At 41.5% G+C, this 20,028-nt stretch overlaps 1 protein-coding gene across 1 annotated transcript in view; it reads right to left on the minus strand.

Moving 5' to 3' along the window:
- The window catches only part of KDM2B (lysine demethylase 2B), a 116,830-nt gene that overhangs the window by 86,800 nt on the left and 10,002 nt on the right, over positions 1 to 20,028 (minus strand). The window contains exons 3-4 of the mRNA XM_067306752.1: positions 3,858 to 4,036; positions 580 to 686 (exon numbers count right to left, since the gene is read on the minus strand). Coding sequence (XP_067162853.1) covers positions 580 to 686; positions 3,858 to 4,036 — 286 coding nt within the window. The remainder of the gene's footprint in view (positions 1 to 579; positions 687 to 3,857; positions 4,037 to 20,028) is intronic.

Raw genomic sequence — 20,028 nt, forward strand, 5'->3', positions numbered from 1 at the left:
AAGGATTTGAACCCAGTCTACAGAAGAAAGACTTTGATTATTTTGTATGACATATCTGTATCCTGTGAAGTAATTTCTTTGGATAGCACTTTTAGAGGATCTACTGCTCAAGGTCAGAGGTAGTCTGCCATTTTCAGAACAAAGAGAACTGCTCAAAACTGAAAAATTGAAAGGAACTTTTCAAAGGGATTTGATTAAAGATTGTTTGTATTCAGTGAGTCTCAAACTTTAGATCGATTATTTCTCAATAAAAGAGAGAATGAAATGTGTTGAGAACCTTTAAAATGAATTTTTAGAATAAAAAAAATAGAATGTTCCTCTCTTGAAAATACCAACCACAGGCCTTAAAAACGTGAAAGATCCATTATAAAGTTCTCAAACATAAAACTGATTTCTTTAAAACCTGGAGCAGTCCATTGGTATTACATAGCACAAGCAGATCAGTCACATCGACCCCCCCCTTCCTGCTCACGAAAAAATAAATAAATCAATATTTCCTCTCCTACTAGCTTTTGAGCTCGAAAGGAATTAAACAAGCAGGTCAAGAGCAGAGCTTTTTAAAGACTTAAACAAACTTACTTTTTCACTTTGGGGTATTTCATCTCTGAGATGGCATTGGTCGCATCCGTCTGTCTCTCTTTCAAGTGCTGTGGCCACATATTATCCACCCAGTCGACTAAGTCCACCTGAAATCCCCATCAAAACCAACTGTTAGTCACTAAACACTTGGTAGGATACATTCCTGTTGGACAAGGCTCTAACAAGGTGGCAACAGCGGCAGACGGACAGCTGGCACACGCTCGTGGGCCGTGAGAATCTCGCTGCTCCAGCGCGAGGCCTGGGCACCCAGCTCCTCAAAGCGCAGCAGGTTCATCACCACAGCTCAGGCCTTTGCAAGCCAGAGAGTAAAAAGAGCTCTGCAGCCAGTTCAACTGGGTGCAAATCCTGACCTACAGGCACCTGCGAGCACTTGCACCAGCATTCAAATGCACTTGTATCCAAATGCATTTTTGTAGCCAACATCCTAGAAACTGCATTAATGAACATTGAAACGCAAACATAAAAGAGATTATATTATTCCAATACTTTACATTTCAAGGAACATTAACTCTATTTTTCTGGCCAAATTTTGATTTGAGTAATTACATTACTGCCTACCAAGCATTTCCTTCATAGTTCTGCTTGGATATAAAATTCACTGAGGTCCTTGTCTGAAAGCCAAACTTTTAAAAAGCGTGGGCAGGAGCAAACAGTGGAAGCTGACCACTGAGAATGATACCACCAGCAAGGCAAAGAAGAGAAGGAAACCAAAGACTGTTCAGAGATGTTGCGACACGGCTCCTGTATTGGGTCCTAGAGTGTGGACTACCATCTCTGTCCCTTAAAATGACAGCAAGGACAAGCCTGCGACTCCTCCTTCTTTGGTCTGTGTTATGAAGGAGCCTGTGCTGGATATCTGAAACAGTCCCTCCTGGTTATGCAAGTGGGTCTCGTACCAAATTTCAAAACAGGGAAAACACCAGTGAACTAGAGAAGTCCGATGAGGGAGGCTGTAGTGCTGCATTTGGCCACAGTGTGGCTGTACGTCCTGAGCCAGCTCAGGAAACAGTGAAGCGAATGAACCTCCATTTATGGGTCAATAGGACTTCGAGGCACTGCCTGCAGCAAGAACGGAGAAGGCCACTTCAGGCATAGTTAGCCCTTCTGTCAGCCTCCTGACTACTAAATCTTTTGAAAGGGCCACCCAAGGACAATATTTGTATGAGCCAGCCCAATGGTTCATATCCCAGAGGATCTTCCTAACACCGCCATTAGCATGTGAAATTCTTGCAGATTGGCCCCTCTCCGTTTCTCTGTCTGCACCAAGTGCTGTTGCTAACTCACAGCCCTTTGAAAGAGGGCAAAGGGAGAGAGAATGTAGCCAGTAGAAATAGTACCAATTCCATGAACTGGTACTCCATGAATCGCATCATGACTGTCTGGGCAGGCTTGGGATGTACAGCCACACTGGCCAAATGCAGCACGCAGTATCTGTGTCCGCAGTACGCGGACACAAAATTGATGGTTACTGACCAGATTCTGACATAATTCCCACATCCTGATATTGCAACCCACACCCTTTACACAGTAAGGAACATGAATCAAGTATTTCTGCTTTACGTGGGCTGAAAGAGCTCTGCAGCCCCGAGGGGCCTCTCTTCTACAAATATAGTGCCAGTATCTGACTTTATGTACTGGACTTCCTCCCAGTCCCCTGCCTCCTCTCTTCTATCCCTCACTTCAGTACCTAATGGGGATGCCAATGTCTCTTTCAGAAAGATCTAAATATTGCTGGTTTTACAAAACACTGTGCAGCCTGGCCATATTAAATAGATAAGAATTCATTTACATGTAGTAACAGATACCTAATAGCATTTTCCAGTGCTGAGTGCCCAGGAAATTTGCACAGATGTTTTAAAAGCTTGCTGAGCATGATGTGCTTGGGAAACCCAGGATCAGCTGAACACCAGAAACTCCCCAGGGCACTTTCCAACTGCCAGCTAGTGTCTGAATGACAGCAAAAACCTGCACAAACTTCTAAAAACGTGCTTCATATTCCATTTGTGATAGATGCATAACAGAACACAAAAGCCTATTTAAGAATTACTTCTACAAATCAGTGACTAGAGCTCCAACCTATGCCTGAACGGGTCAAAAAATAAGTGTGGTGTTTATATTGTCTGCATAGGCCAGAGATGTCCCAAGTGGAAGAACTGTTGGTAGAATCAGAATAGCATTTAGAAATGACAAGGGGGAAGCGCTTGAAAACACAGCCTCAGAGAGCTATAAAGTTTCACACCCAGCAGAGGCTTGAGCATCCAGTGCCGGGAGCAGATTCACAGGGAACAAGCCGCACGCGCGTCCGGCGTTGAGAAGTCCCTTTGTTCTCCCACCGACCGGGACCGATGCCCAGGCTCTCTGCAGAGTGCCCTGAGGAGACGCTTTTCGAAAACTCCAAGGCCAGTTGCTCCACTGCCTCACTGGTACCGCTGAGCTGATGCTCTGATCCCCACCCACGCTAGGCTACGTTTTAGCAATGAATGAAATGATCTTTATTAACAATGTCATGGTTTCCTCAGCTTTGACTCCACTGGGTAACAAAATCACCAGAGGCCTGCACTCTTCAAAGATGCATACAAATCTGCCCACTTTCTCTGACTCTACTGCAGTAATTATGCTGATTTAATCATGTGTAAATTTCTATATTTAATACACGTTTTCAACTTATTTGATTCATAACCCCTTGAACATTTTTCAGTGGCTAGGAGGGCCCATATATAAGGAATTTAAGCTTTCTCATAATAGCTTTAAGTTTCCTCCCCCCACCTATAGACACTTTAGAGATAATACATAACCTTCCTCCTCACCAAGCCACAGACTGAGACTGCTCTTTTAATGCATTATTAGCTAATCTTTTCTCTTTATATTTTCCATAAAAAATAGCTCTATTGTTATCTTGCATTAGGTTGTATTTGCACATTAGCACTTATAAAAACATCAAAAGGCAATAGACAGATATTTAATTTTGGATGCAATTTCCCTTAAATATCTTCAGAGGAACTGGGTATCTGTGCAAATTGCATGATTAAGAGCTCATCAGATACCTAATTCCTGTAAGTTAAGTTCCACTGTCAAGGAGACCAGCTTTCTGCTTAGATAAAAATGAGATCCCAGCACTAAACGGATGGGAGTTACAGCCACTTCACATCACTTGATTTGTTTAAAGTGTGCATCCTGCAACTCCATGTTTATTTCTGATAAAGCTACAGGTAATTGGGAAGAAGCTAATAACGAACACCACTACAGGGATCTCTTACCACATTGGGGCGCTTAACAATGTTCTCCAGCTTCGTGTGACTGAACTCCAGGCTGATGACATTGTAGAGTTTTTCACGCTGGGCCTCTGGCGTTTCATAGTATCTCACAAACTGAGACATGCTCATTTCCACACCTTTTTGCGTATTCACATCCATCACATCCACTATACGACGGCTGCCTGCAAACACACAGAACCACTCTTAAAAACATTTGCCTTTGCTTTATTTTAAATGTATACATTCTTGACAATCGTAGTGAACTGGTATTAGAGAATGAGGGATGAACATCTGTCCCTCCACAGGGCTCCTCCTCAGCAGCTCAAATAGTGAGCAGGCAAGTAACTTGGAACCGGACTTCATGCCCCAGTATGATACTGAGCAAGTCACCTGGTGTCTCTTTGCTTCAGAGGGATGGAGACAGTATTTCCCTCCTTTACATGGATGTTATGAGCAGAAGTACCTTAAAATCAACAAGGAACAGATATAAAATGGTAGCAGGGGGCATGCAAGACAAACAGCTCTCCAAATCATACTCTGCGATTTTCTAAACATCCATATGCCTCTCGAGATGCTGTTACTCATGTACAAAAATTATCCATATAGAGCAAAGTGCCTTGCATAGCCGGATGCTATAAGCTGCTGAACACCTTATATGGATTGCTGAGCATTCTCAATTCCAAAAGTCGTTAGCGAAGACGAAAGCACTAAATGCCTTGTAAGAGTGAGCCCCCACTTTGGATCTCTCCACACAAACTACAGGACATACTTTCAGCTTTTTGAGTGGCAGACATACAAGCCTCATTAGCACCAGAATGTTGAACAGCAGTTTTAGTCAAGCCTTCAGCTTTACACGGATTAATCCACAATCTTCTCTTTGGCCAACTGGAAGGTTTCACCTCTCTCAGCAATTTCATCATTCTAATTAGCAGTTCATTTGTGTGTGAGCGAAAGGGAGCCCATGAGACACATGCCTCATTTCCAGGAGAGAAGGATTCCAGCAAACAAACTTGCAACATTTCCAAAAAAAATCCCTCCAAAACGATTTTCATTGCTGAAGAAATAACTCTAAATAAATTGCATTAAAACAAAATGGAAGGCCTATATATGCCATCAGAGGGAATTATTAATAATTACAGCACCTGGCCTATTGTGTGCTTGGGAGCAGTATTTCAGCAAGAATGATAGTTTGGATTGCATCACTCCATTAAAAACATCCTTAGCCACTGATAGCAATGACAGTGACAGATGTGATAATGATTCTGGAAAGGAACTCAAGACCATAAAGCTTTGTAATCAAAAAGAAAAATTTACACTGTGTAAATCTGGAATAGTCCCAGTGGCCCTTCAGTCAAACTCTTCACTACAGTGCCAGCGAACAGGATTTGATTCCTTAGTCTGGATTCAACATTGTACATGGTGTTGCCACCTTGAGGCAGCATGGGGAGAAAGTTTAGTTATGTGTCCTTAAATGAGATAGTTGAACGTTTGAAACAACATACATAAATAAAACCCAAACTAGATTTTAACTGTTAACTTTACAACTCTATGGGAAAAAGCCTTTTCTTCAACTAAATATATTAGCAATATATGTGAGTGAAATTCTGTTAAACAGCTCCTGAATAAAAGCCAACCTGATTTCTGGACTCCATTGCCTTGAGATTAAAGCAGCTACTACAGAGCAGAGAGGCGAGTACATAAATACTGGAAAATTACATTTGAAGGACTGTGTGACTGAGATTGGGATCTGCCATATTACTGTCTAGGTTTCATCTCAGCTCTGCTGAAAGCAACCTTGTACAACCTCTCAATTATCTTTTCTGAAAGAAAAATCATCAGTTGCCTGATGAATTAAAAATATGAGGCCCAGTTAAATAACAAGTTTGTTAAATATACACGATTATCAATTATGAACAGAAGAGCCAAGATCAAATTGACAGTCTCTTGACTTCCAAATTAAAGAGTAATTTTGGAGGATGTTTTTCTCTTAAACCACAGTACTATCAAAGCAGCCTATACATAATGATTCCTGGAGTACCGTTCTCAAAACCTGAGAGACACAGTCTCAGGTGAGCAGCCTCATGCTCACTGCCCCCTTCCTAGATGGCTTGCTGCCAACTTTTTTCTCTTCTTTCCTGAAAAGATTCAGCTCTTCGATTTCCTGCCCCTAGGAGACAGTTAGGTACCATCCAGAAGGGGAGGCAGGTAAAGAAGCCAGGAAAGAAGCAAACTGAGGCTTCAAAAAGATGTGGCAGGCTGAGAGACCTCCATTTATCCTGGATTTCTGACAATCTGCTCCATGCATTTTACTTGATCTGCCATTTCTGTTAACCAATTTAATTCCTGGTCACCACGTTGCCATGAATTGCCCTGTCCTCTAAGGAGAGAAGCTGGTAAATGCAGCACGATGCAGCCTGCAGAGGCCCAGAAGCATCTCAGTGACCCTGGCAGCCTCCTACCCTCATGTAGCCCCTGCTCCTCGCTTCGGCACATCACTTGCTGCACGTGGATAACGGATACCCGCATCCCTCGTCGACAAAGAGCACACCTTTCTGCTGATGTGCAAAGCTTCAGTTGCTCGCACATCACCTCACCCTTGGCTTTCGGGGAATTCTTCCCAGCATAACTCCTGCCTGGAGAAAGTCGGGATGGTGGGGTATCAAGAGAAGGTGCTGTTTCCCCTCCCGCAGCAGATGTGATTCTGAGTCAGAGACAAAGCTGGTGATGCTCAGGTTCACTAGAGGGGATTTTACTGCCTAAAGAAGAAATCACTGTCTTCCTCCTCTAACACTGCCTACTCATCAAGCAGAAAGTGAGTCCCCAAAGGATCAGAAAGACAGTAACTAAGAAACAAGCCAGGCGCCATCTTTGACAGGAGGAGCAGATGAAAGCAAGGAGGAGAGAGGAGAATTAGTTGCAGAGATATCAGAAGTTGCAGAAAACAAAAACAAACAGGAAGAGCTGCTCTAGAACTGTTTCATTTGGAACCTTAAAAACATCTAATCAAGTTGCTCTGGCCCACACATTAATGAAATCCACATTAAAATTAAGGGGGGGGAAATAGCATATATAATATCTGTTCCCCCTTTTAGAGGTCTAATGAACAAGATGTTGTATAGCTTTTAACTGATTAATCTTAGACTTCTTGCTAAAATACCTTCTTGAGAGCAACAGGTAGGCAAACCTTGTCCTGTAGTCAGAATGAGAACTCCACTTGAGCACACAAATGCAAGCTACATTGTACCAGCAAATGCTTTCACAAATCACAGTTTCACTAAGTTCACCCCAGATAAAGACTTCAGTTTAACACAGGTTACGAGAAATGACAGACTCCAGCTCCTAAGCCACTCAGCAAAACTCTTGGCTGATCACCCCTGCAGAATTTGCACCCACGCTTTGCTTCACCTATAGAATACTGTAACCATTTGCCAGAGGGGAACCTACGAATAGGAAATTGTGGGATTTTAATCATCTGTCCTGGGATCTAAGAGTTGCCACTTCCCATTTCCAAAAAGGTGAAGGACTACCTTCCCCCACCTTGATCTGAAATGGCTTCACACTTGCATTATCCAGGCTACCAGACTGCAATCTTCAAAACTGTCCGTCCTTTCCACTGGTGTGGATTTAGCACTGATATTAGCAGGAGTAGAAGCAAGAGGTGGTCCATAAGTGAAGCAAACATGAAATATGCAGTAGAATACAATACATGCACGAGGACTGTGATCAGAAGTGAAAATTATAACAAATTGTTGCGTCTTCCCCAGTGTAGCACTGGCAAGAAAAGGTGAAACGGTCTCCCAAGCAAAGACAAAATGTCCTTTCTGTAATAACGATTATAAAGCTTGTCCGTTAAGAGGATGAGGCTACCTTGGGAAATTATTTTAACCCTTTGTGACAGAACTGAGAACCATGCCTGAAGAACGATATGGTGTCTCCAACTAGAAACCAACCTCAAATGCAGAGGGTCAGGTTAGAAGAGGCCTGCTGGACCCTTCTAATCTTTATGCTTCCTTCTGTGAAAAATATCTTTGGTTTGTAAAGCAGGATTTCTGGCAGAGCCCTAGGAAATCTGCTAGCTTCACTAGTGGGTTAATTGTACCTAAAGATTGAGGTTTTGACTTACATCCCAGTTAATCCCTCCGGAGGCCCCCGAGCTGGAAAGCGTGTATTCTTCTGCTACCCACAGGAGACTATTATGACATCCCATACTAACGGGAGGGATGTGAATCAGAGCAGAAAGTCCTTGCTCAAATGGAGCTCTTAATGACATTCCCTGAATTTCAGACCCAGCTAAGTACAAGTTAAGTTAAAAGCAACACATACCATCACTCCCAGATCCAGCAGAGGGCATTGAAGAACAAAGGGAAATAAGAGCTCAGCTTGGACACTTCCACCCATCTCTCCCACGTGTCTTTAACAGCTAGCTTTCTCACCCAGCATTTTCCCCAAATGGAAAGCACGGTCTAACCCACCATGAAACTAATATTCCCAAGCCATCAATCTCTTGCTTTGCAGTTCTCTGCCTTTTCTCTTTACACCTCCTCAGCCAGGCATCTGCCCCGGCCCTGCAATTCCTTCCCAGCTCCCCAGGCCATGGCATGCTGCCTGCAGAACAAGAGCCTTTTCAGTGGGGTTAAATTATTTCCTTCTTATGGAGATGTGATGCTATTGAGTACCTGAAAGGTACCTTCCCCCACCCTCCCCTCGCTGGTGGCTGCAGTTTTATCATTTGTTATAAAACTGCCAAATTGCAATAACCCATGTTATTAGTTTTTTTCACGCAACAAAAGGTAAGGTACTTAGAGCATGTCTACAGTAAGAGCTAAAGCCAGCAAAAAGTCTTATAAAGCCTTAACATTACAGGACTAGACTAAATAAAGAGGCTTAAGGCAAAAAATGTGTTTTAATGACATCCTATAGAGTCAATTAATATATTTACATTTATCCAAAACATAACCTGTAATTTTCAGTGATTCTTTGAGCTAAACTTCAGCCAGTGAAAACCACTGGAAGGAAAATGTTTCAATACACAAAGAAACCTTTTCCTTTTACTTAGTTTTATACAGTATCCAAACATACTAACCTATAGTATAACCATACTACAGATAGTTGAAAACAAACAGCCAGCATACAAAAAACTTCAGAAAGGAAAATAATACAAGGTCTAAGGAAAGTAGAAAAGGATATAACTTCATTGAACTTATGTTTTATCTACTTATCAAATCTATTTTAAGAGCACTGCTCCTTGTCTCAAAATAAAACATTTAATAGTAATAGTTAGATATAATATAGGAAAAATGCTACCAAAATTAAATAATTAATGGCAATTTTAATAGCAGTATTGTTTCATTCTACACTGTCAAGTCATTTTTGCACACTAATAAACCTATCAAAATTAAACGATTTTGTTTAAAGTGACATCTTAACCTGGCAGGAGCAGAGACTGAAGTCCTTTATTTTCCTAAAAGCAAGCACAAAGGCGCATTGATTGGATCAGTGCAATCTCTTCTCCTTTTCTTTTTAGGAAAGGGGTCTCTGATGAGGAACCACACCCAAACGCGGAAGGGGCAGTTTAGCTTTTATGGCCTTATTTACATTGTAAATTCTAAGCTATACTTACTGTGATGTGCCCCACCAGTAATATCAATGGTAGGAACAAGAGTGGAGTTACGCCCCAGGCATTTGGCGCTGGGTGACCAGGGGACCAGGCAGGGAGAAGTCTGGGAGGTGGCTGAGACGATCCAATGGCTCCCTGCTCCTAGGTGGTCTCACCTCTCCCTGTCGCCCCTGCTCCTGGCTGGGCAGCCTGCCCTTCTCTTGCTTTGACCCTGGCACTCCTCCGACCTCGGGGTAAGCAAACACACCTCACTAAAATGGCAGGAAAATATTTGCCTTCTTCTGGTGGTGACTTGGAGGACAGGTTAGTTTTCTGTTGATGGAGAGCACTGAATGAGCTCACTGATGGGTCAGACAAGCACCAAAGCCTGCCCAGGAGAAGAGGAAGGACCTCTGGATCCAGAGGTGGCACGGCATAAGCAGGGGTGGAAGAGCCAGGAGCCGGGAGGGAAAGGCTCTGGCCTCTGTCAGACTGGCCTTTCTGGGTCACGAAATCTCATCACCAGGCCATAATGAGACAGATTATGGCCTTGGTTTCCCAATACTTGGCCATTAGGAAATGGAATAAGACCTTCAACTATCCCTCATGCAGCAGAATTATTCAGTAATGTGGAAATTTTATCAGAAATATTGCAGCTCTGCTTTTGTCTGGACTGGTATTTAAAGGTACATCGGCAAAGGGTTGGCAATCACAACATACATCTAGTATCCAAGCTCTGATGAGGACATCTTAGGGTGTATATAGCTGTGATTACATCAAGCTTCCAGAACATGCAGATATTAATATATTTTTAGGTAAAGACATAACTACACTTGAAGGTCATTTGGGACTAAGGTAAATTATCACACTAAAGCATAACAACTATCATGAAATATTTATGATTTTGGGTGCTATTACTCTGGAATAAGACAGCACTTTTCCAGTTTGGATGAGCTAAACCAGAAGATGCTTATTCCAGAACTGTGACTTTGAGGAGTTATTCTAAAATAGCTGTTCTGGTTAATTTTCCCATGTGGACAATTCATTTACAAATCCACTGCAGACAGAGGCTTTGAGATGACAGCGACCACATCAACACATCGGTTCAATTCCACTTTCATGTTTGGACATGATGGGAGTACATTCTTTTGAGACGTTTAATACTTGTTAAAACATTCATTCAAAGGGGATTTATTGGTGTTTATATCCGGATGCGAACATGACTGTTTTTAGCAAGACTGTCCCAGTTTAACTAAGATTCTTTAAGGAGTTTTACTGTGTTAAGCAAAGGACAAATTTAAAGAGAGATCAAACAGGAAGCTCAGCTCTAAAAATAGAAATGGCTCTATTTCCAAGATGGCAAGTCAGCAGACATGCTAAACATAGGCAAGCGAGTGTTGTAACATTTCATTTTTATTTCTAAGGAGAGGAAAAAAAAAAAAGCATGAAGAGGGAGTATCAAATACTACATACATTTTATTTATTTTACTGCATAAAAAGCCTAATCCTGGACCAAGACTCGCTCACTAAGAACTCTTCTGATGCACAGCCTCCCATTAGACACTCACAGCATAGGTAGAAGGCTACAATTCCATCACGTTTTAGCCCAGCACCAGTTGGTGCTGAGAGCTAAACCAGCAGGAAGAAGAGGAAAAAAAAAAAAAAAAAGATTCCTCCCCCTCTTTGCGAGGGAGGAAGGTAGGGTTAGTCTCCTGCCAATTCAACTTTCTGAACCATCTCACTGCAAGATCAGAGCAAAGCCCGCACCAGCACACAGGAAGGGGAGAGGAGAGCAGAGCCAGAAGGAGGGAGAGAGGGAAGAGAATGAGCAGGACACCAATTTAGACTGGTTTAATCCATATGGCAAAAATCCAACAGGTTGTTAGATGCAGCAGCCAAGGGTAGCACAGAGAATAGAGACACAATACCGGGACACATAATAGGCAGCAATTGCAAAAACTAGATGCCAGTTTAGATGACAAAAAGATGGTCTGGCAACCAGAGCACAATACTGGAATTCAGAGGACAAGTTTCTATTTCCAGTCTATCAGCGCCACTGGATAAGTTTTAACCTCTGTATGCCCCAGGCCCTGGTTTCATGACCCAAACTGTTCACCAGTAATCAAGAAACTGATGAGGCTTAAATAACTTTTTTAAGCTGGGTCGGCTCCCTGCCTGCTTCACAGCACAGTTCCACCTACACCGGGGTAGAAGTGGGCACGACAGCACCAGAGCTGGCACCGCGGTGGGAACACCGCATGGCAACACTGAACCACAGCCTCAGCATCCCCTCCAAATACTACAAACTGGAGCTTTTCCTCTTATCCCTAAACAATATGCTATTTAAGAGGCACAAAACCAGTGGGTGTCAAATGAAGCAATGTCCTCTGAAGTTCTGCAATTTATCACTTTAATACAGAGAGATTCTGACTTTCAACATGCACTGTTCCACCTTAATATCAGTGCATGCCTATGAAATCAGGAGAGTCCCAAAGGGTGGGTTGCTTAAGAACAGCTACAAACTGCTTCAATTTTTGACAGATCAGGTAGAGTCCTCAGATCCTAGGAAAATCACTAAGGTAACCTTCACTTGAAAAAATCCATTCAAAAACTCCTAAGTCTAGTTTCTAATTTTAATTCTGCCCATGAGAAAACACAGCACAGTTCCACAGTTTTGCCAGTTGCATCAAGTTATCAGCAGCTGTAATTCTTCCTAGGCCTGAGCACACAGGGATCACAGTGAGAAACAGCTCAGAAATCACATTACTTGGTCTGATCAGCATATGTGTCTGCATGTAACTACCTACCACAAAGAACTAATAGATTCCATGAAAAAAAACAAACAAAAAACCCACCTGTCAAGTCCTATTGGTACTGCTAACAGATAAGTATGTTGATCTCCCTATCATTATTGGATCATAGTTTGTAAGAATATCATAATAGCAAGTGCTCTAGTCTGGAATGATTTATCTCTACTTCTTCACAAGCTATTAGGAGATTAGGGAGTAAAATGAGGTATGTACAGTACAGTGGTCTCGTCAAAGACAGACAGGTACAAAGAAAACAGGAGAGGTCGCTCCAGGGAAAAGAAAGCAAAGAGACAAAGACTGAAGAATGAGCCAATGTTCCTTCAATGCTGTACTTGGCACAGAGAAACCCTGCTAGACAGAATTGGAACAAATCTCTTCAATAAAACAGCACTTTTTATTTTTTTATTGTCCAGATGTTTCCTCTTTGTAGTGCTCACATTTAAATAGAAACGCAATAGCTGGAAGGCTGGCTGGCTTACACTGAGAGTACGATATAACCCCTCGGTTGATAGACCATTGGTTTGACTCCATCCTAGCTTAGAGGCACTTGGAAGTTACCCTCTTCAGCGGTAGCAATTATTTGCTGATTTTGGTTGAGGTCTGACTTAGCGGTTTCCCAATTACAGAAAAGCGCCAGAGCACAAAGCATGTTGGCCATCCCAATAGCATGGCTGCAAGAACATTTTGAACTTTAATTTTTAAAAACAAAGTGTTTTGAAAAATAGTTGGAGATTTAATACAAGCTTTATCCATGAAACTCTATGTTGGAGGAACTGTTTGTTTTCATAAAGACTGGATCTCAAACAAATGTTACTGTGATACTGCAAATGGCCTTATAACATCTGAGGCAAGTCACCGGCCTCGACCTACGCTACTTCCTGAGTTTCTGTTTCCCCCCGAAAAGGTATAGAGGCAGGTATATAACTCAGCCCCCTTAAAGGTTCTGGTTTGGGATTCCCAGACCAATGGGAGTAGCACTGACATGCGGTTACTTTACAGTCACCTGCGAGGAGCATCCAAGCTCAGCTGCACCCTGCAGCGGAGCTGTTGTCCTCTCCTGGATCCCTTCTCCTCACGGCTTTCCGAGAGATGTTCTCTCTCTCTCTCGTGGATTGGAGTCACCTGACCAGTTTAGGGCATGACTTGCAGGATCTGAAAATCGGGGTACCCTCAGTCTGAATCCACATAGGCTTAAGAACAAGTCGACAACTTGGTTTTTATAAAACTACGTAGGAGCTGGCTTTCAAACCATGAGAAGAGTGAAGCTGTTTTCATTAAATCCATTTTTGTTAACAGTCCCACTCGGAGCTTGCAAACTGGACACTGCAGAACTGTGCTAATACATAAAAATGAAAAAAAGCAGAAGCCAGAGAGCAAGCCAAATGCAGTTCACACCACGGGCCACCATTAACATGAGCAAGGAGAGGAGAAATCTTACAACGAACGGAATATTTCACACAAGTACATCCCACAAGATCAGTCCTGACTCTTTTACCATGGAAGGGTCTGGTCCACTGTGTTTTGAAGAATAAATTATTTGGGCACTAGGCATAGAGCAAGATCTCACTGCTTCTTTCTTATCCCTCCACACAAGACTCCTGCAGACACAGCAGCTAATGACTCCTGACTCAGGTCTTCTGTTCTTCCAAATGTGGCACTCCCATTCACAGAGCAAATCCTCACACAGGGGGAGAACCATACATCTTAATCAAGACTTAGATGTATGTCTGAGGGCAGACTTTTGCACTTCCTTTGAGCAGTCTGTTTAATTTTGGGAACCACTCCTTACAACAAAGTTTCCCTAATGAGCCTCCCTCCTAACTCCTTCTCTCGGTCTCCAATTTCACAACTTCCTTGAAACAAATGGAGCGTTGCTCTATAGAAAAAGCAACACTAGGTTCCTATTCAGCAGAAATGATGGAAAGTATTCTGCACGGCAGTGTGTGGTTGCTTTGTCCCTCTTTTGTATCTGCACAGCTAATTTTCTCTCAGAGGATGGGGAACTGTACATTGATGAAGACAAAATTTCCCCTACTTGCCTGCAGACCACACTACGAGCCTCTCAACGTGCTTTGTAGTTTGATGTGAATTCAACCATGATACAATTTTCAGACAAGATCAACTGGAGAGGGGGAGCAAACACGCAGGAGGAATGAACCAAAAATCATTAGGAAGCAGTTACACACAGAGAGCTATCTGGGTTGCTTTCAGCTTTCTTGATTAGCTACTAACAAAAAGCTGAACACATTTGCACAGCCAGCTTGGAAACTATTGTGCTAATGCATGAAAAAGAATTGTGATACATTCTTTTTTCTTACCGTTGTCTCTGCTCTCTCCTCTTGCCTTGATCCACCTGACCTGCAGTCAGCACCACAAGTTTCCCTTCTGTGGAGATACTACTTATGACTCTTGACTGAGCACTGAATATTACGAGTGTGTGTGTGTATGTATAAACATATATATACTATATATATGAAATATACATATAGCTTTTTATATATAAACCTCACACATTTGATAAATCCAGAAGAATCATTTACCTAAAATGTGTGCATACACTCTTTGCATCTCTCTTCATTCCCCTTTCATTATCACCTATATCCAACAGTATGACTGTATGGATTAGGTGAGTTGTAGTCTTTGTGTAAGAAACCATATGTTCTCATCTTAGCTGGAGCTCCTGGGGACTACAGCAGCATACATATTTAATAGAAAAAAAAAAGGCTAGATGAAAGATATAGACCCTACCACAGCTTATGGCTGCTACATATTCTCGACACTTACCATATACAGAGGGACTGTAATCCTTTCTGTCCCAACTACACAGAATTTAAATTATTTAAATCAGCCTACTTAGATTAACTAGCAGTGGAACACATGCCATCCCATCTCAGTCTTCTGCACAAAGAGGCCACAACTTGTCCCATGTGTGCCACATTCAGATCTAGCAGCAAACATTCAGTACATCACTTATAGTTTACAGGAAGACCGCAGAGACTCCCAACTCCTATTTTCAGTGCTGCAGCGAATTTGTACCCGGGCAGGTCATTTCACATCCCCCGGCCCACGGTGTCCACCCAGGAAGAGGAGGCAGTGCTGTTTACTGTGCACCACTACACTACGGACTCGCACAAACCACTCACAACACTGTTCCGACACCACGCTGCAGAAAGCTCGCTTCGGCCTCTCCCTGTGAACAAACATCAATGGCCAATGCAATACTCCTCTGCAGGCCTAATTCTTCTTCCATTGCAGCCAAAAAAACCTCACTCACTTCAACAAAGTAAGACGAGGTCCTTAACTTCTTGTCCAGTTAGTGAATGAAAGATTTATTCGTAGATGTATGACAGAACATAGCATCTCTCACAGAACAGATACTTGTCAGCAGGCACAAGGGAAGTCTGACCCGAATTTGCAAGGCCAAACCCCTCTATTTAAAGGGCTTTTCCGTTGCAAATGTTTGGGATTTAATGATGTAATTCATTCTATTATCTTTCTCCACTGACACCATGATTATAAACTCACTGTTGAGGCAGAGACCTTCACACATATTTCTTTAAACACTCAATTTGCAACTGAAATTTTTGGCTCAGCTCCTGGTTTTTTGGTGTTTCAGATGCCAAATGAGAAGGGCAAAACACAGCGATAATCAGGTGTCTCTTCAGCTGCTCCCAGCAAAGAAAGCAAAGAGATGCATAGAGGTTTGGTTTTGCTTTCACCCTTTGTCTTGGAGATCAAAGGCTGCAGCCAGGTCTTTAAAGACTTGACAGAATCACAGAAATCAAATATTGAAATGATCTATTAGGTCCCATCTTGTCCATCATCTCCTGGGGCCAGGAAAAGACTGTTCTTTGCAATAGTTTTCAAAGCTTTGTCCTGTCTACTTTTTAATGCCATATCTCAATGCACAAATCTTATCACATTTAAAAGCTTTGTTGCTTTCAACTTCACTTAGATCTTTATTCAAGTCAAAAGCAACAGAGCCTTTCAGCACAGTTAGTGAAAAGAACACAGCAACTAAATGAAGTGAACCAAACATTTTCAACCTGCTTAAGGATTAAGGCCTGTTCTACAACATTAGATTTTAATTGAAAAATATGTCATTGATGATACATTTTTCCCTGTTTCTATACTTATTTTTAATCTTGTTAATAAACCCTTAGCGAGTGAGTTAAAGAAGAAACAAAATCAATCAGTGAGTTTATGTCAGTTGTTAGACCACCCCATGAATAGTATAAGTCCTGTACTTGCACTGTTCCCACTGATACAATGCCCGGCTGTGCATGGTGAATTCTATACAACAATGCTGCTGTTCCTACAGAAGTGACCGCTGTGGTCACAACTTTAACCTCTTCAGCACAGGGATCACAATAACTGAAAGTCTCTTTTCTTTCTTAAAATACTCGACATGTTTTGAAATCACTTCTTTCGCCACTAGCCTGTCTTTGCAAGCTTGACTTTGCGGGGGTATACACACTATGGCACACAAAGCTGCATCTAAGCCTGGACCTCCTCAGCCTGTAGAGAGGTGAGCTGATGTACGTTGCAGAACTCAGCAGGAGCACTTAGGTTTATTTAGGCACCGTATGAGTGTAAAAGCTGGGATCCAACGGTGATAAACAGCAAGCCTGTGGCATGCACACTGAAAAGGGGTCAGTTAAAAAAATAAAAAATTAAAGCAAATACATCCATCCAGACTAGCCTTTATTGCTTAGAAAACAACACCACACTTGTGCAGGGACTCCACACCTATCCAGAGATTTCCTGACCGTACTGTGACAACCCAGGGAGATAAAGGCAGGGCAGACATCAATTACAAGTCAAAGGGTGAGACGCTGCAGATGCCAGAGAAAAGCAGAAACTCTTTTAAACTCAATCAATGCTGACCCATGGAAACCACTAAAAAGAAGTCATCAAAGAAAGAGAAAGGGAGCTCGTACTGATGCATACATTCACGCATGTTTCCTCTTTTTTCTCCTTTACTTGGCTCATAGGTTCCAAAGCTACTCAGTGCTCCATTTTTCAGATTATATGATGTACACGAAGAATGATATAAAAAAAACAATCAAAACAAAACAATAGAATGCTTTGGTTTTCTCACATCAAAGACTAAAGCACATGACTTGCATTCAGTTCTTGAATTCAGGAGCAGCAAAGGCTAGAGGTGGTCAGTGGCTGCCCCAGAAGCCCTGGCTTCGAACAGCTTGCTGAGCAAGGCAGTTACCTTTCACCACTTGCTCAATCTTAGGTTAATCTTGGCAAGTATACTTCTTTTGTTCTTTAGTGTAATTGGCATAAAGCATTCAAGCAGGTGTGTTTGGAGATTCAAGCACACACACCCAGGAACATAAGCTTTTCCTTTTCTGTCCATCTGTGACTCCTCTCCATGCTGTGAGCCCAAAAGCATCAGCGTGGAAGAGCCGACACAACAGAGGCCCAGAAAACATCAGTTATACTGCATAGCTGCCTCTTTGGGCATTTGCACTACATGAGCAATAAGTCATTCAGAATCACACGCTCTGAGGAAAAATTAGTAATACTTATTGTGCTACCCAACACTTGCCACCTTACATACCTGATACTCCCCATAATCAGTTCTTCAGCTAACCTGAGCACTTCTTCTTTGTAAAGACACTGGTGGGGAATTAATAGAGAGCTTTGTGACGTACATTTACATGACTAGCAGCCAGGGAAAGAGTCTGAGTGTCTCAGTAACGCTGGCTGGGAGCACCCTTGAGACACAATGTCTGTTCACTGGCTGAGACTGATTATGGTTACAGAGAAGAAGAAATGGACAACGGGGATAAGTTCTCTGCACTCCTCATGAGCTCAGAGCCCACGGCCTTTAAAACAAGCGAGCAGGAGAACACATATTAGGAAAAAAAGGCACAAAGCCTCAAAGGTACAAAGACAAGTAAACCAAAATACTATGCAGATCTTAAGGCAACAATTGCAAATGTACAAGAAGTTTTGGAACAAAAAAAAGACCCAATACCTACTCGCTACTGCAGTGCGCTTATTTTTTAAATAGCTACTACGCATATACTAAAACCAACAAGGTACTAGTATGGCATGCCAAGAGTGAAGAATGTGGAGGCTGCAGAAATAACACTCATTAAACTTTTAGTACAAATGTTTAAAGGAGATGTAAGAGGGCCGATGACTCTCTTTGCCAAATTTTAAATCAGTTTATGATGAGACGACAATGACATTCTGTCTTTCAAAATCAATATTCAAATCCACATTAGAGAATGAAATTATAAAGCCTAATAGTTATTAGATTACAACAGAATTTTTCCTCTTTCAAGAGTTGCCTCAAGTTCCTAAGTAGGCCAATAATTCCTCTCCGCTTCTCTATTTGTATTCTTGGCTCGTGGCCATTTCAGAGATCAGACAAATTCCAACTGTTGAAATTAATCCACTGTTTCAGGTTTAAAGAGTATCCAGGATATCTTTCTTATGGAGGTGGGAGTCAAATGTCTAGTTATAACCATTATTCCAACTGTGCAGTTTAAAGTGTTTGTTCATTAAAGTAAAACTACTGTACTGGAAGAGTGTTTCATTCATATGTATTACACACAGATGAACATTCATGCATGTTAATGTGCGATCCTAAATAAATCATAAACATTACCAGACTAAATTACAGCTGGTATCTGCTTTTTTTTTTTTTTTTTTTTTTTAAGAATTTCCTGAAAAACAAAAAATCCAGTAAACAATAGCATTGTTTCTTTGGAACGCTGGAAAAATATTGTCAAAAACTGGTTCTTTAAAAAAATAATCAACAAAGCCCAAGTAAGCACCAACAGTGATCAATAAACTGTTCCCCTCCCTTATTATTGCCACAAGCTGGAATTTTCAAAGAGAAATTAAAAAAAAAAAAAAAAAAGGCAACCAAATGTCATTATTTCCTTGTGACTTATAGCTGCCCTAGTCTGAAGATGATTTAACGATTATGTTATAAATAGAAGGTAAGATTTCAGAATAATCTCACACCAAAGGTTCAGTAACTTCCTCCAAAATGTATGGAGTTTACATACTTTGAAAAAAACAGCACTATCTCTTTAAAACATTCGATAACAAATGTGTTTTCCCTGATTCTAAGAAGAAAAGAGAACAAATAACAGGTTTAAATAGAACCTGCACACTATAATAATGGGCACTTAAAAAAACAACAACTTTACACAGAACGCAACATTTTTCAAACCATATTCTCTGCCTACTGAATCCCACACATATTCAAATGCAGAGAGTTATGATCATTCCATTTCTCATTTGCAAAACATCTTTCCCCTTCCAATTTCAACAACACATCGAATAAGTTTTGAAAACACTGCATTTCAGAAATGTAGTTACCTGTAGGTTCATGTGAGATCTGAGAAGTCTGCCAAAAAAAATGCTGGCACAATCACAGGAGATATTAATAAAACAGAGTTTTCATCAGCTTTATTTGAACATTAAAATGCAAGAGAATACATATATTAAGCAAAGATTAGGAAAAATTATCAGCATTGATATCTAATATGAAACTTGCTTCCAGTATGTTTCCTGAGCTCATGACTACATGATTTAGAAATTAGGCATAGACATGGGAATTGCACGCATATGCTTTAAGTCTGAATGTGACTGTTACATAAGGCACAAATTCCACAGTGATAGATTATATTCCATAAGAATGGTGAATTTTCAGATGTAACTTACCGGCAATTGCCCAAATATTTTAGATTTGTTTTTAATCAAATTTTCCACCTGTGATGCCAGAAGTCAT

This window comes from Apteryx mantelli, chromosome 17, assembly GCF_036417845.1.
Source record: "Apteryx mantelli isolate bAptMan1 chromosome 17, bAptMan1.hap1, whole genome shotgun sequence".
Classification (NCBI taxonomy): domain Eukaryota; kingdom Metazoa; phylum Chordata; class Aves; order Apterygiformes; family Apterygidae; genus Apteryx; species Apteryx mantelli.